Consider the following 27,319-nt stretch of genomic DNA (forward strand, 5'->3'; position numbering starts at 1 on the left):
AAGGTAGAGCTGGCAGAGGCTGCAAGTAAGATGGGGCTGGACGTTTTAGCTGTTAGTGACATTCGGGTAAGGGGTGAGAAAGAAGAGGAAGTGGGAGAATACAAGGTCTACCTGTCAGGAGTCAAAGCAGGAATAGCACAATGGGGTGTAGGGCTTTACATCAGGAATGAAATGGAACCCAGCGTAGTTGCAATAAGGTATGTAAACGAACGACTGATGTGGATAGATTTGGTAAAGGACAAGGACAGTGTTCTGCTCATGGGTGATTTTAACGCCAGGATTGGAAATCGAACAGAAGGGTATGAAATGGTTATGGGTAAATTTGGAGAGGATATGGAGGCCAACAGGAACGGGAAACAACTCTTGGATTTCTGTGCCAGTATGGGCTTAGTAATCATAAACTCCTTTTTTAAACATAAGAACATTCACCGGTATACTTGGGAAGGCAGGGGAACCAGGTCTGTCATCGAATATATAATAACAGATCAGGAATTCAGGAAGGCTGTGAGGGACACACGTGTATTCAGGGGATTCTTTGATGACACTGATCATTATTTAATCTGCAGTGAAATTGGGATTGTGAGGCTGAAAGTGCAGCAGGTCAGGTCCATATGTAGGAGGATAAGAGTGGAGAAACTTCAGGATAAGGAAATCAGGCTGAAGTACATAACAGCGATCTCAGAAAGGTACCAGTCAGTTGAATGTAGTCAATTACAGTCATTGGAAAAGGAATGGACAAGGTACAGGGACACATTACTAGAAGTGGCTAAAGAATGTCTTGGAACAGTAGTGTGTAAAGGTAGGATGAAGCAAACAGCTTGGTGGAATGACACAGTCAAGACAGCCTGTAAAAGGAAAAAGAAGGCGTATCAAAAATGGTTACATACTAGAACTCAGGTAGACAGAGAAAGTTATGTTGAAGAAAGAAACAAAGCCAAACAGATAATTGCAGCATCCAAGAAGAAATCTTGGGAAGACTTTGGAAACAGGTGGAGACTTTGGGTCAAGCTGCTGGAAAACCATTCTGGAGTGTAATTAGCAGTCTTCAAAAGGGAGGTAAGAAGGAAATGACAAGTATTTTGGACAGGTCAGGAAAACTGCTGGTGAATCCTGCGGATGCCTTGGGCAGATGGAGGGAATATTTTGAAGAGTTTCTCAATGTAGGTGAAAATTCGATCAGTAAAGTTTCAGATTTCGAGGTAGAATGCGATAGGAATGACGATGGAAATAGCATCACATTTGAGGAAGTGGAGAAAATGGTCAATAGATTGCCGTGCAATAAAGCAGCTGGGGTGGATGACATTAAGTCGGAACTCATCAAATACAGTGGAATGTCAGGTCTTAAATGGCTACACAGGATAATTGAAATGGCCTGGGAGTCGGGACAGGTTCCATCAGACTGGACAAAAGCAGTAATCACACTAATCTTTAAACATGGAAACAGAAAAGATTGTAACAACTACAGAGGTATCTCTTTAATCAGCGTTGTGGGTAAAATCTTCTCAGGTATTGTTGAAAGGAAAGTGCGAGTATTAGTTGAGGACCAATTGGATGAAAATCAGTGTGGGTTTAGGCCTCTTAGAGGTTGTCAGGACCAGATCTTTAGCTTACGGCAAATAATGGAGAAGTGTTACGAGTGGAACAGGGAATTGTATCTATGCTTTATAGATCTAGAAAAGGCATATGACCGGGTTCCTAGGAGGAAGTTATTGTCTGTTCTATGAGATTATGGAATAGGAGGCAAACTTTTGCAAGCAATTAAAGGTCTTTACATGGATAGTCAGGCAGCAGTTAGAGTTGACGGTAAATTGAGTTCATGATTCAGAGTAGTTTCAGGGGTAAGACAAGGCTGCAACCTGTCTCCACTGTTGTTCATATTATTTATGGATCATATGTTGAAAACAATAGACTGGCAGGGTGAGATTAAGATATGTGAACACAAAATAAGCAGTCTTGCATATGCGGATGACTTTGTTGTGATGGCAGATTCGATTGAAAGTTTGCAAAGTAATATTTCAGAGCTAGATCAGAAATGTAAGGACTATGGTATGAAGATTATCATCTCCAAAACGAAAGTAATGTCAGTGGGAAAGAAATATAAACGGATGGAGTGCCAAATAGGAGGAACAAAGTTAGAACAGGTGGACGGTTTCAAGTACTTAGGATGCATATTCTCACAGGATGGCAACATAGTGAAAGAACTGGAAGCGAGGTGTAGCAAAGCTAATGCAGTGAGCGCTCAGCTACGATCTACTCTCTTCTGCAAGAAGGAAGTCAGTACCAAGACTAAGTTATCTATGCACCGTTCAATCTTTCGACCAACTTTGCTGTATGGGAGCGAAAGCTGGGTGGATTCAGGTTACCTTATCAACAAGGTTGAGGTTACGGATATGAAAGTAGCTAGGTTGATTGCAGGTACTAGTAGATGGGAACAATGGCAGGAGGGTGTCCACAATGAGGAAATCAAAGAAAAACTGGGAATGAACTGTATAGATGTAGCAGTCAGGGCGAACAGGCTTAGATGGTGGGGTCATGTTTACACGCATGGGAGAAGCAAGGTTACCCAAGAGACTCATGGATTCAGCAGTAGAGGGTAGGAGGAGTCGGGGCAGACCGAGGAGAAGGTACCTGGATTCGGTTAAGAATGATTTTGAAGTAATATGTTTAACATCAGAAGAGGCACCAATGTTAGCACTGAATAGGGGATCATGGAGGAATTTTATAAGGGGGCTATGCTCCAGACTGAACGCTGAAAGGCATAATCAGTCTTAAATGATGATGATGATTAAAAGTTCCGAGATCCAACCGGGTTTTTGTTTCGCGACCTCTCGGTTTCCAGGCACGTGCTTTACCCCTAGACCACCAAGCTTACTGGTATAATAAATTATATGTGAATTTATAGGGCTATTCAGAAATAAAACAAGATTATAAAAATTATAGACGGGAGCAAAAGTACAGATAGAGGTAGCGATAAGTGTTTGGTTATCTGAGGCCGCTACCGCACTGATGAAATTTTAGTGAAGACGTTAAAGATGGGTATAAATCTACTCCAGTGCGAAAAGCTTAGATTAAGGATGAAATAGAACTGGGAAGCTACAATGAACAGTAAAAGTAAGAACAAAAATATGTTATTGTGAAGGCTTTCCCCATTTAGTAATTCGTGGTATGTTTGCCGGGTTTGCAGATACATCCTTAAAACAGTCAGAGATAATATTTCAGCGTTTCGACTGGCGGCTATCTTCAGATGCGTAGCTGAACTGAAGCTTTGCATTTAATGATGGCAGCCAGTGGGGATGCTCAAATATTACATGAGATTGATTTGAAGATCCGGCCGCAAGTACCAAGCAATCATACCAAAGACATCAAAACTACTATATTAGAGAACTCTGATGCAGAGGAAGTGAAAGAAATGTGCTGTTTACAAAGGAAAATAGCACAAGTCTTCAGACATAATAAGCAGAAATGTCTGACTGGGATACGCGTTTACCGAAAACCAAGTGAAAGTTCGAAGATGTATAATCTGAAGGTGAAAAGTAGCACAAGAATAAAGTGCAGGCATTGGGGAAGTGATATATATATATATATATATATATATATATATATATATATATATATATATATATATATATATATAAGAGGTAAAAATTGACACACATGCTTGGAATGACATGGGGTTTTATTAGAACAAAAAAAAAACAAAACAAAAAGTTCACAAATTGTCCGACAGATGGCGCTGGACAGCAAAACCGCTACCGTGACGGGTGAAAGGTACGCCGATATGTTACAGAATCGCATCATCCCCAGCTTGGCTGATAAACACCTGCTGGAACGTACGATGTTTATGCAGGATGGCGCTCCACCCCATATTGCAAGACGCGTGAAAGATCTCTTGCGCGCGTCGTTTGGTGATGATCATGTGCTCAGCCGCCGTTTTCGTCATGCTTGGCCTCCCAGGTCCCCAGACCTCAGTCCGTGCGATTATTGGCTTTGGGGTTACCTGAAGTCGCAAGTGTATCGTGATCGACCGACATCTCTAGGGATGCTGAAAGACAACATCCGACGCCAATGCCTCACCATAACTCCGGACATGCTTTACAGTGCTGTTCACAACATTATTCCTCGACTACAGCTATTGTTGAGGAATGATGGTGGACATATTGAGCATTTCCTGTAAAGAACATCATCTTTGCTTTGTCATACTTTGTTATGCTATTTATTGCTATTTTGATCAGATGAAGCGCCATCTGTCGGACATTTTTTGAACTTTTGTATTTTTTTGGTTCTAATAAAACCGCATGTCATTCCAAGCATGTGTGTCACTGACTTTTTGATCACCCGTTATATATAGGTATGTGAAACTATGTTTCACAGGTTGACATGCTACGTGACGTCATTTCACGTGTTGAGAGGGTACGTGACGTTATTATAGTGTTTACAAAATCGAGTCAGATTTAGAAAGAACTGGGATTTTCTCTGCCTCGTGATGACTGGGTGTTGTGTGCTGTCCTTAGGTTAGTTAGGTTTAAGTAGTTCTACGTTGTAGGGGACTGATGACCATAGATGTTAAGTCCCATAGTGCTCAGAGCCATTTGAACCATTTTTTGGAAAGAACTTGGGAGAACGAGCCCACTTATCAGTACGCCGTTGCACCCCGTCTGGCCTGGATGCATGCACTGATTCGATTGGGAAGGGTGTCGCAGAGCTGTTGTATTCCCTCCTAAAGCTAACTGGTCCACAAATATTGCAACTGGTCCTTAATATCCTGCATAGAGACAATGAGTTGGAGTTGACGTCCGGGCTGGTCCCACGAGAGCTGTATCGGTGACAGATCTGGTGATCTTGCTGACCACTGAAGTATCTCAACGTCACACAAACAGTTCATAGAGACAAATGAAATGTGTGTATGAGTATTTTTCTGTTGAGAAATTGCACCACGATACTGTTGCACGAGAGGAAACACATGAGGACGCAAGGATGTCCTTGACGTACCGTTGTGCCGTCAGAATTTTCCGTCACTACGAGCCGTGAATCGAAGTCATACCCTATAGTTACTTATACCCTTACGCAGAAGTAACACTGCTATGACTCTGCAAAACACTGGAAGAATGGGATCTTTCTCCAGGTCGCCACCATACTCGCCGACAGTGGTCATCCAGGGTAGTGCAAAACCGTGATTCGTCGTTGAACATGCCATTCATCAGCATCCGATGCTCTTCTCTCGCAGCAACACTCCAAACGCAGCCGTCTGTGTTGCTGTGACAACGGCACCTTACGCACTGAACGGTAATTTCCTAGTCCGGCTGCAGCTAGTCGCCGACCAATGGTGCTCGATGACATAAGATGTTGCAGGCAATCCATTGCTTGTTTGTTGACGGCAGGCGCAGAAGTGAAGTGGTTACAATGTGTTTGTTCTCCGTATGGCAGTTCTCCCTTCTGGCAATGCCGTGTGGCTAGGGCCTCCCCGTCGGGTAGACCGTTCGCCTGGTACAAGTCTTTCGAGTTGATGCCACTTCGGCTACTTGCGTGTCGATAGGGATGAAATGATGATGATAAGGACAACACAACACCCAGTCCCTGAGCGGAGAAAATCTCCGACCCACCCGGGAATCGAACCCGGGCCGTTAGTTATGACATTCCGTCTCGCTGACCACTCACCTACCAGGGGCGGACAGTTCTCCCTTTTACCGGTAGTCGACCCGAATCTTGACGTCGAGTATACCTGCCCTCACATACCCATTCAGTCCAACATCGGGCGACTCTCACATTCGAATGCCTAGGAAATGCGGATATTTCGCTATTCCATCAGCCGGCCAAATGGAAACCCACAATGATGCCCCTTTATAACCCTGCCAAATGCTGATAACGCTGTCTCGTCCCAGTATGCGCCATCTCCGTGTCCTTCACAACGATCACACAACATATGACTCACTTTATAGACCCTACCAGGCCTGATAACAAGACTGAGCACTAATGCTCTCTGGTGGGCGTTATACCTGTCACAGAGAACTGAACTCCAATCATTTGTGTACCCGCCGATAACGTGTACGTGTGCGAAGTTGCATCGATATCCGACTTCTTCCGGGTGCCTCACTTTTTTGTTGGTCAGGGACGTAAGCCGCCCAACAGAGATTACTTTTCTTTATTGCCGCACTAGTGTCGGACGCACATGCCCGTCATCAGCGGCATCTGCACTACGGAAGACATAACATCTGTCAAAATACATGTATCTCTAACGTACAGTGCTCATCTGGCGTCACTTCGTTTTCAAATAATTGCGAGCTTGCAAAGCAATGCATGAACAAGGTATTCTTAAAAAGGATTCTTATTTTGTTAAACGAGAGAACAATAGGGGCGGAATGTGTCTCAGAAAGCAAAGACTGACATCTGAAATTCAGGTTACGGATAATCTGGTAAATATTGGTACAATTAGAGACAAGCGGAGGAACGTACCAAATACCTAACACTGCTGTTGAGTGAAAAATATATGAGGCAAAAGTAGAGACTCACCGGAGAGAAACAAAAGACGACGTGCAAGTTCTGGCAGGTGCGCGTCAGGAAGAACTCCATCACCACCTCGTGGTTGAGCGTGCGCCGCGGGTTCTCGCGCTTCATGACGGGAGTCAGCTCCGAAATCACTTCCGCCTGTTCGTCACGCGTGAACAGGTTCGATATGACACCAGAGGATAGGATGTTGTTGAGATACTCCAGAAAGCCTTCTTCTTTGATGTCTAGGTCAGTGAAGATGAAAGTGGTACCTTTCCCTTGGACACCACATGTTCGGTAGAGAAGTTTCAGGTCTTCCAGAAAGTTCGCAACGTTGTACGACCTGCACAGACATTAACAATATGTTTAGAAATAAATATGCCGTAACTATCACAAATTAATGTTGGTAGAAAGGTTAACTAAGTTTGGTCATTTTGTGAAGTCCCTAGTCACAAAAGTTTTTTCTGCCTTATTAAACTTCCGAAATCATTAATTTCTTCAGTAAATTGCTCGCGTTGACTCAGTTGGTAGAGAGGTTTAGTAGAGCAGCTTGTCCATGCTGCAATGTAACACGTGACGCGTCGCTCCGGGGACAGCAGCAGTCAATGTGCGACGTAGGCCAGTGCAGCAACGCTGAGCGAAGGTAAATAGCGAAAACTTTGCCAAGCAAACCAGCTACGCTGTTAACTGTAATTCTGTTAAGAAAAAAGAACCTGTCGCCACCTAGGGATTTGGGAAAGCATTTACATAGACAAACTTTCGTTCAGTACGTTTTGTGAATTAGCTTGTGTTAAAAACTAGAAGCAAAAGAGAAAATATTACATTACAAAGGAAGCCAACCATGGTCGAGTAAACGCTGTTCATAATAGTAATTATATAGGGCGTTTCACAATTCATGTTACAAACTTCCAGAGGTTATAGAGGGGACTTAGTAGATCGAGTTTTACACAGGAACCAATGTCCGAAAACGTCATCTATCGATGCTACAGACCATCAAAGTTACAGGCGTCAGCGTCTGTAAATGTACGTATGGCCGCTGGGTGATTCCGTGATGATGTTACAAACTTTCTAGAATGATGAGGATGGGTAAATGTATCAATCTGAGGCTAAGGTCCCTGTACTGGAAACTAACGAGTAGAAAGTTACAATCGAAGACAGTTCTGGTATCTCTGACAGTGGAATACATGTACTAGTACTATTGTTGCTAAGATTGTAGGGTACGTTACTTTCAGAGCTGGTAGCGTGGACCAAAACAAGGAAAAATGTCCAGTAAACATAGACTCTAAAATGCATACCTGAAGTACTGAACAAGTGCTCATAGCTCTTAATGTATGCATTTTAGAGCCCATGTTTATCAGACATTTTTCTTATTTTGGTCCATACAACCTACCAACTCTGAACGTTGCCTACCCAATAATCTTACCAACAGGAATGCCAGTAATTTATTCTACTGTCAGAGGAATCAGAATGGTTCTCGCTTACAAATTCAGACTTGTTGTTTCCGGTACAGGGACACGTACCCCATATTGATACATTTATCCTGCTCCATCATCCTAGAAAGTTTGTAACATCATCTTGGAATCATTTTGTATATACATACACTTACAGGCGCCGGTGCCTATGAATTTGACGTTCTGTAGCGTCGTTGGATGGCTTTCTGGACAAGATATGGGTTCCTATGTAAAACTTGATCTACAAAGTCCCCTCTAGAACCTCTAGCAGTGTGTAACATGAATTGTGAAACACCCAATATATGATGATCTACTAAGTCCTCTCTAAAATGGCTCTGAGCACTATGGGACTCAACTGCTGAGGTCATTAGTCCCCTAGAACTTAGAACTAGTTAAACCTAACTAACCTAAGGACATCACAAACATCCATGCCCGAGGCAGGATTCGAACCTGCGACCGTAGCGGTCTTGCGGTTCCAGACTGCAGCGCCTTTAACCGTACGGCCACTTCGGCCGGCTAAGTCCTCTCTACAACATCTAGAAGTGCGTAACACAAATTACGAAATACGCTATATATGATTCACTCAGCTTCTAGTCCCTAATCAATCAATACAATATATAAAATAAAAATAAATATGGTCGTGTAAATTTGGACAGGCTTGGACCCTGATATAAATAGCGTTAATGTGATTCCAGATTTCGTTTTTTTGTTTTAAATCTTATCATTATATACATCCACGATGTGAAGCCACACCATGCTAAGTATCATTTCCGCAGTGCAATCTTCTGAGGCATGAATTAAACAAAAAATGTCCCATGAGGGAGGCTGCTTGAGTTTGGGCTGTAGTTCTGGTGCGAAGTAGTTTTTTTCCAATTCGATTCCCATGAGCTTCGTTTGGTTCTCGGAATAAACCGCATCAGTCTGATCTGTTTCGTTTTTATTCTAAGGTGAACATGGATATTTCTGTCCTACCTACGTGCCCCCTTCCCACCCAAAACACGTCACAACGTAAGTCGAGCTTGATTCTTCCGTCGCTCCCATACAGTTTTCTTTCCACAGCAGAAAGATAACTGCAAGTAGAAAAATAACTTTTAAGTGTAGGGTCCATTATACGTTTCTTTTAATTAGTCTCATTATTGCTTGTATTTTTGGTAGTATGGGATTTTAATTTTGTGGGAGAACAAAAAAAAATTATGAAAACTGAAAACGTCAAGAGTAGAAAATAAACGAATGGTGAGGGCGCCGCCGGAGGAGAGGCGCCGCCGTCTGTAAAGCCTGCCCTTTGGGACGCATTGTATAACATCTCCGATGTCGTACATTTGTAGTGTCGCAAAGCTGGTCCTACACTCGTTCCCACGATTGGAAGTAGAAGCTGTACCTGGTGAGTGCGATCTGGAAAGTCTTATAGCCGGCGATGAAGGAGGCGAGTTTGGTGAGGGACTGCTTGCCGCTGCCACCCACGCCGACCAGCATGACGTTGCCGCGCGGGTGGCGGATGACGCGCGAAATCTTGACCAGGTGCAGCATGGCGTCCGGGAAGAAGACGAGGTCCATGCCGGCGCCCCGCACCATCTCGTTGAACTGCGAGAGGAACATGTCGAGGCGCTCCCGCAGCTCGCCGAACTCGGACACCGGCTCGTACACCTTGGGCAGCTCCATGTCCGCGTCCTCGCCCTCCTCCCCCGTCGGCTCCGGCGCGTCCCTGCACCACAAACTCAGTAAGTGCTGGCTCAGCCCAAAGCAAATAAGTCGATAATTTGGGTGACCAAAAGTCACAGGTGATGTGAGAATCGTGCGTGTGTGTTTGGAGGTCACGGGAGCTCAACGCTGAGGTTATCAGCGCCGTGACAACCGTATGTATGTACACTTTGAGTTGCATTCTACCAATACTAGGGTTCGGTAGTTTTTGGTAGAGTACATAAATTACGTAGTAAATGGTAGGATAACCGGTTTTATTGATAGCGTTGGTGTGGAAAGAGACATAAATGAATGTGTAAGAGAGAAACTGCGAGCAGACGACTTCTTTTTCTTTTTTCTTGTTTTGTTTTTTTTTGTTTTTTTTTGTTTTACACATTATTAGAACTGCACATCGTTCAGTGCTAGCCCACTGCGTATTTTATATCCTTACAGAATATAAACTGCGTTTTATAAGTAATAAAAATTAGCTGACCGCATAAATTCTGCGCTTTTACATAACCAAAGGAATTACGTTTGAAGCATAAAACAGTTGTTTATGAATAACAGAAACATGTTTCAGTTTGCACGGCGAAGTATTGGAGCGATATTTGATATATTTTTTTCGTTTTTACTGTTCCACCTTTTCCCTAAAAAACTGCAGTTTCTAGTGCCACATTATAAATCTGTAATGTTTCCATTATTTTTACTATAACATCCCTATGTTTCACGATGCAAATCAACACTTTTTGACTAAACATAAATTAAAAACATTGATAATTCCAATTCTGCTGTAAATACCGTTTATTATCAAGCAACATGCATCTACATGTACATATACACTCCGCTAGCCACCAAGCGGTGTGTAGCGGAGGGCACAATTCGCGCCAAAGTCATATTTCCCCCCCCCCCCTCTGTTCCACTCGCGGACCGCGCGAGGGAAAAACGACTGTCTGACCGCCTCAGTACGAGCTCTTATTTCCCTTATCTTTGAATGATGATCTTTACGTGATTTTAAAGTTGGTGGTAATAATATATGCTCTACATCCTCGGTGAAGATTGGATTTCGGAATTTAGTGAGCAGCCCCTTCCGTTTAGCGCATCGTCTGTCTGCAAGTGTGTCCCACTTCAAACTTTCTATGAGATTTGTAACGCTCACGCGATGGCTAAATGTGCCAGTCACGAATCTTGCCGCTCTTCTTTGGACCTTCTCAATCTCTTGAATCAGACCCAACTGGTAAGGGTCCCAAACAGACGAACAATACTCTAAGACTGGACGAACTAACGTATTGTAAGCTATTTCCTTTGTTGAAGGACTGCATCGCTTCAGGATTCTACCAATAAACCGCAATCTAGAGTTCGCCTTACCCGTTACTTGTGTAATCTGAACATTCCATTTGAGATCATTTCGAATTGTCACACCCAGATACTTGACTGGTGTTACCGCTTCCAAAGACTGATAATTTATTTTGTAGATAGGAGGATATCTATATAGAACAAAAATTTTACGTAGGTTACGTGGCTCTTTATATGTCCTCACTCAGTTTTTAGACGGTTCAACGCTTCTGGTTTCTGGGGAAGTGTAGTAAGACTGTGATTGCATACGTAAAGACAGCTCTCGTTATGAGGTAACGTCCGACAGGTATGCCACACACCTAACATACAGGTAACACAAATATAACATTAATTGACCAAAGCTACCAGGAAAAGTACTATAGTTACGCTCACTTCTGATAGTCCACGGTAGCCTGCCGTAACTCTGAAACTCTGTTCACTCGTCATGAACATTGGTTACCTTTTAGCATTTTTTATTGAATTAAATTTTTCCTCTGGCAGATCACATTGTGATGTAATGGTTATCGTGAAGCACAGCCAGTTAAGCTGTGCCCAGTGATACAGTATCTTCTCTAGTATTCAACAGCAATTCGGATTCCCCGTCCAGCATGAGTATCGCTACAGAAGGTACGTTAGAGGTACTGGGGCTCTGTGCCACAGCCGCAGCGTGCTCCAGCGGAGGGCGCCGCTGTGAGCATGTCGCATGGGCCCGTCCACAGACGCCGCAGTGGTCGCGGCCCCACACTTGTGCGACAGTTCTCGCTGTTGTCTGAAGCCTTTGAGCGCTTCAGTCCGGAACCGCGCGACTGCAACGGTCGCAGGTTCGAATCCTGCCTCGGGCATGGACGTGTGTGATGTCCTTAGATTATTTAGGTTTAAGTAGTTCTAAGTTCTAGGGGACTGATGACCTCAGATGTTTAAGTCCCATAGCGCTCAGAGCCGTTTGAACCATTTGAAGCCTTTGATACACGCCAATGATAGCAGAGTGATTGTCCTTATCCGTGTTTACATTTTCCGATTCGGATCGCTCCCTGGACTTTTCGCATGCTCATTACGACTATCATTATGCTCTGGACTTTGCTTCTGGCTAGCCGTTCGCTTCATGAACACTGCCGTCATCGTCTACAGGAACCGTCTGTTTGTTCCACCGATCTCTGCATTGCCGCTAATTCGAGTGATTGTAAGCTATATTCTACCTACGAGGAGTAGCAGAGAAAAATCTTTGCTCCGAACAATGCTTGGAATTTACTGTTGCTCGTGCAGCAGAAAGCATTATTAGTATTAGTGAGTAAGATATTGCATGTTGTATGTATTCATTACTAAGTTGGTTTGGTTTGTTTGGGGGAAGAGACCAAACAGCAAGGTCATTGGTCTCATCGGATTAGGAAAGGACGGGGAAGGAAGTCGGCCGTGCCCTTTCAAAGGAACCATCCCGGCATTTGCCTGGAGCGATTTAGGGAAATCACGGAAAACCTAAATCAGGATGGCCGGAAGCCAGATTGAACCGTCGTCCTCCCGAATTCGACGTGACTAAGAAATGAGCATTCTGCGAGACTGGAAGTGTCGATTCGTTACGCCCGGAATTGTTTCGATATTTGCATGTTTTCTCCCTAGCACGTATTTCCTCCCCGTCTCAGGCCAAGTCGGTAACTTTCGTAACCCTCCAATTCGTTACCATTGGTGGAAATGCAGTAAGGAAAAATTTCGTTACTCAGCTGTATTCTTTCCCGTACGTTCGTCCCGCCTCGGTAGTTTTCGTATTCCTCCAGTGTCTTATTCTCAGCGGAACAAGTCGTCATTGACACAGAGCACCGATTACATTTTGTCACATCCCGTGTTTACTTTCTCTGTTTGAAATTCGTGTCCGACTGGGGTGGAGTCGGCAGTATTCGTAATCTTTCAGTTCCTTGTTTCCACGCACTGTTGTTTCTGCCGTACGGCTTTTCGATAGCTCATGGTGTTAAACGGTGTTACGGCCGGTGTTGTGAACACAGCTGCTGGTGACCGGCTTACGTATGTTGCCATGCCTTGTCATTGGAGACGCCGACGGACATAGATCAGAATTGTCGTGTCTGGCTGTAGAGACACTGGCCTGGCGATTCAGTTTGGAATTACTTTGATACGACAACAAGTTTAACTCTCGTAGTTTTAAGCTGTTATAATTAATGCTACCACAGCCACGGCGACTGTTCATCAGAGTATAGAAGAGAAAAATCAGTTAAGGCAACAGTTTCCATTCAAATAGTGGGTTCAAGAGCACGGCTATACCGACAACTAAATACGAGGGTTGGAGCTTTAATAGTGGCAACTATTTATTTACTGCTCATACACAAAATAGATACGTGTTTCAAAGTTTTACTGACCTTCAAAGTAGTCACCAGCATTGTGTATAACCCGTTGCCAGCGATGTGGAAGTCGTAAGATACTCTTAGCAGTGCCAGTTGTGTTGACAGTTCGAGCGGCGCTGTCTATTGCTCGACGAATTTGTAACAATTCTGAAGTGAATGCCGCGAAGTTTTTCCTTCAGTTTATAAATCGAGTTGAACTGATGAGAGCTTAAGTCAGGGGAGTGCAGTAGGTGGTCTAGCACTTAGCAGCTACATCAGTCAAACAAATCAGTAACAAAATGGTTCAAATGGCTCTGAGATCTATGGGACTTAACATCTGAGGTCAACAGTCCCCTAGAACTTAGAACTACTTAAACCGAACTAACCTAAGGACATCACACACATCCATGCCCAAGGCAGGATTCGAACCTGCGACCGTAGCGATCGCGCGGTTCCAGACTGACGGGCCTAGAACCGCTCGGTCACAGTGGCCGGCTAAATCAGTAACAGCTTTCACTGTACGTGCTTGAGCATTGTCCTGCAAAATGATGGTCAGGTCCTGTAGAAAGTGTCATCACTTCTGTCTCTAAGCTGGTCGTAGGTTGTGTTCCAAAAATGAACAGCATAGAGACAGGAGTGATGACACTTTCTACAGGACTTGGCCATCATTTTGCAGGACATTGCTCAAGCACCTACAGTGCAAGCTGTTACTGATTTGTTTGACTGAGGTGGCTGCTAAGTGCTATACCACCTACTACACTCCCCTGACTTAAGCAATCGTGAGTTCACCTCGATTTATAAACTGAAGGGAACACTTCACGGCATTCGCTTCAGAACTGCTACAAATTCGCCGGGCAGCAGACCGCGCAGCTCGAACTGTCAACACAACTGGCATTGCTAACAGTATACTACGACTTGCACATCTCTGGCAACAGGTTATACACAATGCTGGTGACTACTTTGAAGGCCAGTAAAACTTTGAAATACATTTCTATTTTGTACGAGCTGTAAATAAACAGTTGCCACCATTAAAGTTCCAACCCTCGTAGGTTAGCATTATGTGCAATGGTTATATCAGTAATTGCATTAAACACGAAAGCGACGACTAACGAATACTTTTTAACGGGACAACAGCTGCTCTTTTGAGAAATATGACTCTGTAAGTTCTGAATGTGTTAACATATAGTGTTTCGTGCAATGTTTGTTTACATTTTGCGCTAGACTGAAACTTTAATATTACACATATTTGTCCTGTTTCAACGTATTTATTTGTTAGTTACAGCAATGTCGAGTAATTGTTGCTTTTACGGACGCGAATCGAAATACGTGAAAGGTGGGACAGTTACTTTTCATAGTGATGCATGAGCTGGGAGGCATTGTACGTTTTCTGCATCTGGTTTGTATGCGGGAAAACAAAACATCAGAAGCAGTTGCTGGAGCACCATGATGAACAAGTTACCAATGATCTATTCTCCAGAGATTCGTGACGAGTGACCGGTCGGGCTACGAAAGCAGTAGTACTCGCCGTTGTTCAAAGAGAGCTTATACATTTATCGTCACGCTGTATTGCATAAATATGGCCCGTGGAATTATCTGAAACAGGGGCAGGACCTTAGGCTCTATAACTTCCCCCATGTTCTCCAACGCAGCTGGGTGTAGCCGGCACGGAAGCTCAGCGTGTTCGGTCAGAGGGGTAGCTGCCCTCTGTAATAAAAAACTGAGTGAATAGAACAACGACGAACTTGAACAAGCGTCATGGGACATCCACCCCGAGCAAATACAACGACCATTAAAGAACAAAATGACATTTAAAAAAAAAAGAAAAAGTGAACAAGGCGCCGGCTTGTCATGCCGAGGACCCGGGTTCGATTTCCGGCTGGGTTGGAGATTTCTTCCGCTCAGGGACTAGGTGTTTGTGTCATATTCATCATCCTCATTTCATTGTCATCGACGCGCCAGTCGTCAAAGTCACGTCACCTCAAAAGACTTGCACCAGGCGATCAAGTCTACCCGCCGGGAGGCGCTCACCACACGACATTTCATTTCATTTCACCTCCCCCATGTTTCAGTTAATGTTCAGACTGCCCTGAATACATAATAGTTGATATCATAGTTTTATCCAATTGGGCACCGAATCACTTGAAGTTGGCACTTGTCCACTTTGCCATCGAACAACAGAGGCAGCCAGGTTGTGGTAGTTACCATAGTGCCTATCACATCTGCGGCTTTTATTTTAGACAGGATGAAGTGGTACTCATTGTAAAATACTACATTTTTCCACGGCGGTATTTCACGTACAGGTTGCGGTCTGAGGCCTCAATAAGAGAAGGTGGGCACAGTACCTTGCGTGCCACCAGTCCAGTGTGCAGTAGACAGCGCCGGCGCAGACGGGTGCGCATTTGTTGCGGTGCTCCAGCGTCGAGCCAACACTTCGAACAGGGCTCTGGGATCGGTTACGACAACGCAAATAATACCAGTCGTTCTGTGGTTTGGTCGCACAGCACGGTCTAGCACAACTTACACTTCCTCACTGTCTTCCCTCCCTTTCCTCCTTTGGTTCTACGCATGCAACGCTATAGTAGCAACAAGCCATCTCTGTTCTTGCTGAGATGCCATTGCCGACAAACCTACTTTCGAGAGACCAGTCGCTATTTTCCGTTTTAACTGACGTGATGGTATTTCTCTCTTTGATACCGGCGAGACATTCTGAAACTCTTTTTCCTTGTTGCTTCCATAGTGCTGGAAGGATAGGAGACAATAGTTGCTATATACGTTATTACGGAAAATAATAACTATTTATTTTACCTCCAGTCAGCTGTGTTTAGGTTTTTCACTGTCTGTTGTGATGGTTTTCGAAACTCTATAGCTTCCTCTTCAGGTACATTGGCTAGTTTATCCATGGTGTTTATCGGGTTATTACAAACCAACATTTTCTGATCTTATTACAAAGCGACTGACCAGTTCAGTTAAAATTCTTTAGTTAAACGTACCAGTCACATACTAACCATGCACAGGGATGCTGGCTTATTATGATTTTAGATGAACTTTGTAGTCGCCTAATAACCAGACCAGAACATGTTGGCGTTAATAATCCGATATACTCGGCGAGATATACGCCATCGATTACCAAGCTAATTTGCCTGAGATGAAGCCTTAGAGCTTCGAAATCTTTCGCACATAGCAACAGGAACAGCTGACTGGACACAGAATTACAAGAGAATGAATAGTTTTTATTCTCCATAACAAGGTACTGGAACTTGCTCGTATGTTACCATTTCGTTTGACAGTTGTTACCTGAGTGAATTTGGTACTACATTGACCTTTGCGATTAGAAAACACTGGGCGCTACTGGGCCTATATGTACGCCCTCATTCTAGTTCTGATTTGTTAGAGGCATTCTTTTTAGGTATTGCAATTATCACAAATTGTAGTGCTTATAAAAATTAGCGTTGAGCGGTGAAAAGACGTTACTTTCCATGTAGTGTGTGAGACTGAGATTCGATTCAAGTTCATGTCTTTTTGCTGAAAGGAAATTAATCAAAAGCGTTTCATACTTTTAAATTTGGGCTATGAAGAGATTACCTACGTACCTCATGAAATCGACGAAAACGTGCTCAGATTTAACCATTTCGCTATACGAAGGACCTAGCAACTCGGTAACCACTCGAACCAATTCATGGTCAAACCAGTCCTTGTCTGATTGCAGAGTGAACCTAAAACGGAAAATAAGATTAAAATGTTGTGCAAATATACTTCAAACAGATTACATTAATTTTATGTAGGTTCTTAATTCTCTAAGAGATACATAATAATGGAACAGTAAGAGTTTCTTAACGTCACTCGCATAACATACCGGTCAGAGAAGACGCGTGTGCACTCGTGTTTCCAGAGTACCATTAGTACTGACTCATTCTCGATGACAGTTGAAAGCGTGCCCACCATTCCTTGCCAAATGCGAGACAGATCCCGAAGACTGAACACGTAATGAAATTTCGCAGGCGTCGGTAGTAATTTCGCCTATAGGACAAAAAGATATTCGTATCTAAGTAATCAGTGATGTACGAGAGTTACTGTTAAATACATTGTCTACTAAGCAATATGGAATAGCAAAAATACGTTTAGAAAAACATTATAATGAAAATGCACTTCGCTGGAGCACATTATAACCACTAGGAGCGTTTACGAACTGCACTGTTGAAGAGATGCAGTAGAAGTAGCTACCACGTCGAAGAGACAACGGTGCGGTTGCCTCGGACTTAGGAATAGTTTGGCGGTCATGTAGCTGTGGTATAGTTACATCACGTTCTGTGTAATTTATAAAATTTCATGTCTTAGCCAATTGAAACAGGTTTCTTCTTTGATAGCGGTTAATTGAACCATCCGTCATGCTCATTATTACGACCCCTGAAGGTTGTCACAATCCGCAGTTATACTGCACATGGTCTCTGCACCTAGTTTGACACAGATGGTGGCATATTGATGTTTGCCAAAACAAACTACATCTGAGATTACAAAACCTTGACGTAGACTGAATGCCTGCTTACGTCCTAGTATAATAACCAATTCTCTGTTTCAACATCAAAAGTAAACATTTTATTCCAATGTATAGAGATGAGGTGATTTACAAATTCAAGTAGGTTTCTTTCCACTGTCTGACAGACTGTCGTATACAAGGTCGTAAAATACAAACTGTCCGTGTATTTAACTGCGGCCAGATCAAAACCATATAGACACCACATTCCAACCTCTAAATCGTTGAAGCCATGGACATTTCATGGATCATCATTTCACTGATTTACTGTGAGTTTCTGTACTTTGATAAAACCGCCCGAAAGCGAATCAACTACTGTGGTCAACAACGTGTAGGTGAGTGAATTCTCCATCGGTTAGGTAGTTGTAAAACGGCAGTTGGAAGAGGAAGACAGCAAAAAAGTACTCGATAGGTCAGTGTGGAGCTTTTCACAATCACTCCTCATTGTGGCGTACAGATTCCAATTCTTCAGCAAATATCTCTTCTAAGTGAGTCAGAGATTAACTTGGATCCAAGAACACTGTTAGTGTACGCTTGAGAAATCGCCCCGAGCTGCAGCATTGGCACAAGCCTGCTGAAGTTCCATGAGGTGACTGATCTCTCTTCCAGTAAGATTACGACTGAGACTAGTAGTGGTATCTCTTCATAAAGGGAATGCTTACGTCAGGTGAAGTGAAGCTCCTGTAATGTAGACTGTATGTAAACTGAATAGGGGGTAGCGCTTGTGGGAGAAGTACATTGCGCAACAGAATTACAGAATCACTTTTTCGAAACCCTCAAATAGTCTTCTATTAAGGTACAGAAACTTAAAATTTGGCTCAAAGGTGTCTACACTCTTCCTCTGCAGCAGTGCAAAAGCATGGCGCCACGCGTCGTCACTCTCGGGCTCGACGACGCCTCAAACAGCTAAGTGTCGACACGTGCGAAAAGAAGGCCGGGGCTCAGAAGGTCATGCGACATGTAAGGTGGGTTAATGATTTCACATTGGCAGCAAATTTCACTACAATTCTACTCAGCGCCACCGTGGTCGCGTCACACGATGTGAAGGTCGCTACACTCCCTCTTATCCAAACTTCACTCCTTCTGTTGACGCCTCTGTGATGGAGTTGTGAGCGGCGACACCCTGCGTTGAAATCACGTTATTTTCTTATCGGCGACCGAGGAAAAGAATTCAGGCACACAGCCACTCAGAATCTACGTGAAAACGCCTCATAGGGTGGAACAAAGTAAGAGCATATGGACTATCAGACCAATTGTGTGATTGGATTGAAGAGTTCCTAGATAACAGAGCGCAGCATGTGATTCTCAATGGAGAGAAGTCTTCCGAAGTAAGAGTGATTTCAGGTGTGCCGCAAGGGAGTGTCATATGACCGTTGCTATTCACAATATACATAAATGACCTTGTGGATGACATCGGAAGTTCACTGAGGCTTTTTGCAGATGATGCTGTGGTGTATCGAGAGGTTGTAACAATGGAAAATTGTACTGAAATGCAGGAGGATCTGCAGCGAATTGACGCATGGTGCAGGGAATGGCAATTGAATCTCAATGTAGACAAGTGTAATGTGCTGCGAATACATAGAAAGATAGTTCCCTTATCATTTAGCTACAAAATAGCAGGTCAGCAACTGGAAGCAGTTAATTCCATAAATTATCTGGGAGTACGCATTAGGAGTGATTTAAAATGGAATGATCATATAAAGTTGATCGTCGGTAAAGCAGATGCCAGACTGAGATTCACTGGAAGACTCGTATGGAAATGCAATCCGAAAACAAAGGAAGTAGGTTACAGCACGCTTGTTCGCCCGCTGCTTGAATACTGCTCAGCAGTATGGGATCCGTACCAGATAGTGTTGATAGAAGAGATAGAGAAGATCCAACGGAGACAAGCGCGCTTCGTTACAGGATCATTTAGTAATCGCGAAAGCGTTACGGAGATGATAGATAAACTCCAGTGGAAGACTCTGCAGGAGAGACGCTCAGTAGCTCGGTACGGGCTTTTGTTAAAGTTTCGAGAACATACCTTCACCGAAGAGTCAAGCAGTATATTGCTCCCTACTACGTACATCTCGCGAAGAGACCATGAGGATAAAATCAGAGAGATTAGAGCCCACACAGAAGCATACCGACAATCCTTCTTTCCACGAACAATACGAGACTGGAATAAAAGGGAGAACCGATAGAGGTACTCAGGGTACCCTCCGCCACACACCGTCGGGTGGCTTGCAGAGTATGGATGTATATGTAGATGTAGAGTAAAGGGCGTCAAGGAAACCATCCTTTTAGCTAGGGCGTTTTTTCCCGCGTATTTCGCCGTGTAAAACGCGTTCTCAGTGCCATGAGCAACAGCACGACGTTCATGACAGCCCCGGACATTTCAGCCCCTCTCTAAGGGCATTGTGTGGCTGCATCCCTGTTGAACATGATCGAACCCCATTGGAGCGAAGCGCGAGCGCAATTTTTGATCTTGTGTACTGGTTGGAACTACTAGGTACCGTTCAAAACCATTCGACGCAATTTGAACGTGACCTGAAGCAGCAAAGGGTGAATACAGTGGCAAAGGGTCCCTCTAAGACGCTACAGTTCAACAATACCATCGGTGGCACCTGCCCTCATTTACTGAGAATTAAAAAAAAAAAAAAACTTCTCTGAGAGAGAAAATCTGTGAAGTAGTCCTAGATGCCTGCAAGCAGACGACCACTTGACACACCTCCGATGTCAGTTACTTGCCTGCAGGCGTCTATGATTACTTCAGAGGTTTTGTCTGTAAAGGTACATTTTTAAAATTCTCAGGAAATGTGGGCAGGTACCACCGAGGGTAATGCTGAACTGGCAGGAGTTAGAGGCGCTCTTTGGCGTTGTATTCACACATGTCTAAATGTTGCCCCCCCCCCCCCCCCCCAATGATAATGCCACAGGATTGTGTGAAATAAGCCGGACGCTGAGGGTTCTAGGCGCTTCGGTCTGCGGAACCGCGCTGCTGCTACGGTTGCAGGTTCGAATCCTGCCTCGGGCATGGATGCATGTGATGTCCTTAGGTTAGTTAGGTTTAAGTAGTTCTAAGTCTAGGGGACTGATGACCTCAGATGGTAAGTCCCATAGCGCTTAGACCCATTTGAACTATTTGGCGTGAAATAGGAAGGCCGAGAAAGCATAAGCACCCTTAGCTGTTCGGGATCACATTCAAATTTCAGTGAATGGTTTTCAATGGTTCCTTCAGTTCCAACTGGTACACGAGAGCAAAAATGAGGTCGCACTATTTCCGAATGAGTGCGCTCACGTTCAATGGACATGAAAAAAAAAAAAAAAAGGTTCTAATGGCTCTGAGCGCTATGGGACTTAACATCTGAGGTCATCAGTACCCTAGAACGTAGACCTACTTAAAGCTAACTAACCTAAGGGCATCACACACATCCATGCCCGAGGCAGGTTTCGAACCTGCGACCGTAGTGGTCGTGCGGTGCCAGACTGAAGCGCCTAGAACCGCTCGGCCACACCGGCCGACCATGAGGATGCAGCCTCACAATGTCCTTACAGAGGGGTTTAAACTTCAGGGGGTGTCAGCAGTGTCAAAGCTTGTCAAGAACGTCGGTCTACTGCTTATTACACAGAGAACTGTCGTTTTCTACCGCGAAATGTGCGGGAATCGACGCCCCAAGGAAGGGAGCGGTTTCAGTGATCCTTTAATTCCGTTGCGCAGTGTAGCACTTCCCGGAAGAACGCATTACTTGCTGTGCGGGATGACTAAGAATCAGTTCCCATCTATCAGTGCAGTAATTCTCTAGATGTGTGTTTCGTTTTTCTTGTGTTAGTTATATTTGTTACTGATTTCTGAATTCCGTGTATTCTTGACAGATTTGGTGGAAAGTACCTACTCTCAGGCGTGTCTGAATACTGTGCTGCCACTCATTTAACGGGTCCGCAACTGAAAGGTAGGTATAAAATTGAGAAACATCATGCAATTGCTCCTCGTGACGTAGTTGGTTACATAGAGTGTGGACTTACGTGCTCGCTCTTAAGTTTATAGACAAACTTGTGTATTTTCCCTCGCTCTTAACAAACGAATTATACTGTGCCCACATCGTTAATCATGCACACCTATCTGTAAATGTACTGACCGTTACCTTGAATGTTTTGCTTCAGACCACACGTTTCTCCAGAATGGTGTAGGAACGAGTTGATTATTACCTCACTGAAATGCAGGTATTTGGCTGATACCTCATTTCACCTGAACACATCCCCTCCTCCGTGGCAGACGCCGCTAACTTATGCATCTGCGGCAGTCCTCGCCTCGCAAGTAGCTGTTTAGAATGCTGATAGTTGAAGAATCTTGGGCATGTAAACAACAGTGTGCAGTGATGGTGTTCTGTTAGTCATGTGCTATGTGTGCTAGATATAGATGTATTCCCACAACATGGCCAATAAGACTAGGATCATAACCTCACTGGCTCAGCAAACAAAAAATCTTCTCGTCATTTTCCATCTTTGTCATTAATTATTGATATATAAGTGACAGTTAGGCATATTATTATTAGAGCATGCTGACAAAATACATTATGACAATTGATATTGGATAAAGCGGACTGTATCTGATAAAATGTAATGATATTTAAATTTTATACTAGCTACAATTTTTTGTATGTTCAGTTTTACTTTGTTTCGAAGTTGGGCTTACCCTCGTCCGTTGCCATAGCTGTCTCGTTAGTGGGACTAATTTCTTCACCAGCTGACGCACCTCTGACGTGAAACCGCGTTTGGCGTTATAGTGTCCCTCGCCTATCACAGAGAATATTTTATCGACGGAGGTGTCCGTGGGCAGTGTGCAGTTAAACACAGAGAATTGTTTCTTTAGGCGAGACGGTATGTCATTTCGGCCTCCACCTGTAAGAGAGACAAAAGTCTTTGTATTCTGGGCCAGTATTGATAGACAAAAATGTTTTCATAGGAAAGTGTGCAGTAGGTGCTGACTGTCGGAATAACAGAGCAATATTGAAAGTTTACGTTACCAGGAAGACACATGGCAGCCACGAACTGGACGTCGACGACAGTTATAAACTCTCCAGGTTTTTCAAGGCTGTAGAAGCCCTTCATATCCATAGTCTGACGCACAATCTCGTTGGTGATTTGGTCACCCCACTCATTTATTTCCGGCAAGTTTATATCGTCAATAAATACCATCATTTTTTTACCTCCTGGAGGACCAAAAGTGTTACCCATCCGCTTCTCAACGTAACTCTCAATCGTTTTCTGTAAGTAAACGGAACATTTATTTGACTAATGTCCTGTTAATGCAACATCTTATCACAATGAGACAACTTAAAATTCACTTATTATTAGGCTAAAACTGGCAAATTTGTAAGCTTAAGTGGGTTTCATTGTTATTACAAAAAGTTTTAAGAACATATCACGCTGTACTTGCATATATGGCAGGATCCTGAATTCTGAATTTAGATGTATACAGCAATAAAAAAATTAGTTTCACAACAAAACAGTCATATAATTTTACATCATATAAGGTGTACGATTCAAATGACTATACTCAACTGAAGGAATTGCCCACAATCAACTCTTTCATTTCCCATTCCAATTTAGTTTAATTTTCTGCAAGACTTTTGCATCATTGAGAAAAATGCATAAAGATGTTGATCGTATTTTCTCATTTTGGGAGACCTGAAGAGCGATCTGTTTAATTGTTAAAAACCATTCAACAGCCAAGATTGCATACAATATTTTTATTTATTTAAGGCAACCAGTTTCAACCGACTATGCTGTCATCTTCAGATTTTAAAATCTTTTGTTGTAAAACATGTTCATTTTACGCTGTCATTGTCTGTTGACATCGGTCGTCTTAGATAAAAAATATTTTATGTGGCCCTGGCTGTTGAATGGTTTTTAACATAAAGGTGTTAATAGTAGCATTGCTCACCCCTTTGAGAACTAAATTCGATTTTAAGTCAGAGTAATGAATATCATTTTTGCTTCTACTCTTGCAGCTGTGGAAACAGTTACGCAACCTGAGCTGTATTTTATTATTTACTGTAAGTTTCACGAGGGTGTTAGTGTACGGTTACTCTGAAGTTGAAATAGTTAACGCCTTAAGCACACGAAACAAAAAAGCTCCAAGAATGACTTTTCACTCTGCAGCAGATTGTGCGTTGATTTGAAACTTCCTGGAGGGTTAAAATTGTTCACCACACGTGGGATCTTTGCTTTCCACGGGCAAATGTTTTACTGTCTGCGCTATCCAAGATCGACTCACGATCGCCCACCACAGCTTCCAGTTGACTTATTTTCCACTGACTATTGGTTATGTTAGTCTCTGTACTTGGTTGTCTCACTGTGATGTTATCAGGCGCAGCACGTCAGCAGGCTGTTCCACTGTCTTGCTGACACAAGAAGGGAAAGGGATCGCAATAGATTTCGCAGCTCTCATACCAGATATTGAGTAACGAGGAACTGGAGCTGCTGAAGGTGTCAACCACATTCTAGCGTGATCAGTTCCGCACGAGCAGTTACTTTATTCACATAATGTACAGCATGTTGATGCTCTAACGCTACGAGACTACCACACCAGGTTTCATTCCCCCGCTAGATTATAAGACGGAGCACTGAAGGTACGTTCTTCTCAGCTTGCACTTCATTTACAGCTGGGGCAGTATTCACACAGAGTGGGATGATAATTTACCATTATCACCACGTGTGACCAGATACAAAGCCTCGATCGATTATGGAAGCAAAGCATCGGGCTCTTTTTATCATAGAATCAGTAAGTGGACAGGAACTGTAGGTGAAAGACTCTTAACCGAACAAAAAAATGGTTCAAATGGCTCTGAGCACTATGGGACTTAATATCCATGGTCATCAGTCCCCTAGAACTTAGAACTACTTAAACCTAACTAACCTAAGGACAGCACACAACACCCAGCCATCACGAGGCAGAGAAAATCCCTGACACCGCCGGGAATCGAACCCGGGAACCCGGGCGTGGGAAGCGAGAACGCTACCGCACGACCACGAGATGCGGGCAACCGAACAAATCAACAGGTGCTGTTTATCACCAATTTCTGCGCGACAATAACAGACACTACTGAAAAACTTCCCTTGCGGAAAGACAAAAGACACAGCTCTGGCACGATATGCCACAACTCTGTTTTCTACGCCACGTATGCCAGTACAGAACTCAAAAGGTTAATGAGTGATGGACCGGTCAAGGAGGTCCAGAAACATGACTTCGCGTTCAGTTGATCTCAGTTCCATAGATTCATGGCTATGAAGACATTTAAAGGCACTGGTGTATCCCTCATCCTTCGATAACGTGCACACGTTACAGGTGTTTGTGTCCCGTCCATATGATCAAATCAGAGGGCAGATAGAAGCGTTCGTAAGAGTACGTGATTCTTTGAGGAGGAGAGCTAAATGATAATTTAAGAATGACAGGTTATTAGACTGAAATCCACTTTTAGTGTCAACAGATAGATGCTATCATAGGAAAGAAGAGCCCTGATCTCAACAAATATTGACTCCGGGGCAATGCATATGAGATATTTTTCAAGTTTTGATAACTGTTGCCTCCTGTAAGAATACTGAATATATTTTTAGTACGCTAGATACAAATTTAATTTTTTATATATAAATAATTTTTAACGTTATAGAGGGTGACCCAAAAATCCATTAACATTTGAAAATGCACTACTTCACGGCATAATGTTGGTAGGGAGGTAAGAATTGACACAAAAGCCTGAAATGACATGGGGTTTTATTGAAACCAAAACGAGTGCAAAAACTGGCCAACAGATGGCTCTGGACAGCAACACCGCATAAGAATCGTGTATAAAATGAGCTGTAGTAAAAGAGGGAGTCAGATCATCCTTAGCCTGCCAAATAAACACCTGCTGGAAGATACCACTTTTATGCAGGATGGCGTTCCATTCCATACCGCTACCTGTGTGAAAGATCTCTTGCACACATTTTTGGTGAGGAATGCCTGCTGAGCCGCCATGTCCGTCATGCCTGGCCTCTCAGGTCCCTAGACGTCAGTCTGTGTGATTATTGGTTGTGGTATTAGCTGAAATCTCAAGTTTACCGCTATCGTCCGACCTCATTAGGCATACTAAACGACAAATTCCGACGGCGGTTTCTCAGCATACCTGCTCAAATATTGTACATTTCTGTTCACAACGTCGCTCCTTGCCTACAGCTGCTGTTGATGAATGACGACCGAAATGCTGAGCACTTGTTATAAAGAACATCGCCTATGCTAAAAATCAATTGTTATGCTAATTATTGATTTTATGACGTATGAAGCGCCAGGTGATGGTCATTTTGTCCACTGTTTTTGGTTTCAACAAAACCCAATGTAATTTCAAGCAAGTGTTTAATTTTACCTCTCTACCTACATAAGTGGAAACGTGAAGGGACACGTACAGCATGAAAGCGTACAGGCCGACCTCGTCTGTTGACTGACAGAGACCGCCGACAGTTGAAGAGGGTCGTGATGTGTAGTAGGCAGACATCTATCCAGACCATCATACAGGAATTAAAAATTGCATCAGGATCCACTGCAAGTACTATGACAGGCGGGAGGTGAGAAACTTGGATTTCACAATCAAAAGGCTGCTCATGAACCACACATCACACCGGTAAATGCCAAACGACGCCTCTCTTGGTGCAAGGAGAGTAAACATTGGACGATTGGACAGTGGAAAAACGTTGCGTGGAGTGACGAATCACGTTACACAATGTGGTGATCCAGTGACAGGGTGTGGGTATGGCGAATGCCCAGTGAACGTCATCTGCCAGCGTGTGTAGTGCCAACAGTAAAATTCGGAGGCGGTAGTGTTATGGTGTGGTCGTGTTTATCATGGAGAGGGTTTGCACCCCTTGTTGTTTTGCGTGGCACTATCACAGCACCTCCTTGCTTCCCACTGTTGAAGGGCAATTCGGGGATGACGATTGCATCTTTCAACACGGTCGAGCAGCTGTGCATAATGCACGGCCTGTGGCGGAGTGGTTACATGACAATAACATCCCTGTAATGGACTGGCCTGTGCAGAGTCTTGACCTGAATTCTACAGAACATCTTTGGGATGTTATGGAACGCCGACTTCGTGCCAGGCCTCACCGACCGACATTGATACCTCTCCTTAGTACAGCACTCTCTAAAGAATAGGCTGGCATTCCCCAAGAAACCTTCCAGTACCTGATTGAACGTATGCCTGCGAAGGGCGCCACGAATTTGTAACTCATATTCAGAGCCAGGTGTCCGGATACTTTTGATTACAAGCCGGCCGCGGTGGCCGTGCGGTTCTGGCGCTGCAGTCCGGAACCGCGGGACTGCTACGGTCGCAGGTTCGAATCCTGCCTCGGGCATGGGTGTGTGTGATGTCCTTAGGTTAGTTAGGTTTAAGTAGTTCTAAGTTCTAGGGGACTTATGACCTAAGATGTTGAGTCCCATAGTGCTCAGAGCCATTTGAACCATTTTTTGATTACAATATACTATTTAATCAAAAGTATCCGGA

At 43.7% G+C, this 27,319-nt stretch overlaps 1 protein-coding gene across 1 annotated transcript in view; it reads right to left on the reverse strand.

The window, feature by feature from the left end:
- The window catches only part of LOC124722180 (dynein axonemal heavy chain 5), an 843,802-nt gene that overhangs the window by 304,187 nt on the left and 512,296 nt on the right, over positions 1-27,319 (reverse strand). Inside the window, exons 46-51 of the mRNA XM_047247380.1 lie at positions 22,808-23,048; positions 22,477-22,682; positions 17,124-17,287; positions 16,861-16,983; positions 9,313-9,636; positions 6,508-6,826 (exon numbers count right to left, since the gene is read on the reverse strand). Coding sequence (XP_047103336.1) covers positions 6,508-6,826; positions 9,313-9,636; positions 16,861-16,983; positions 17,124-17,287; positions 22,477-22,682; positions 22,808-23,048 — 1,377 coding nt within the window. The remainder of the gene's footprint in view (positions 1-6,507; positions 6,827-9,312; positions 9,637-16,860; positions 16,984-17,123; positions 17,288-22,476; positions 22,683-22,807; positions 23,049-27,319) is intronic.

This window comes from Schistocerca piceifrons, chromosome X (genome assembly GCF_021461385.2).
Source record: "Schistocerca piceifrons isolate TAMUIC-IGC-003096 chromosome X, iqSchPice1.1, whole genome shotgun sequence".
NCBI lineage: Eukaryota > Metazoa > Arthropoda > Insecta > Orthoptera > Acrididae > Schistocerca > Schistocerca piceifrons.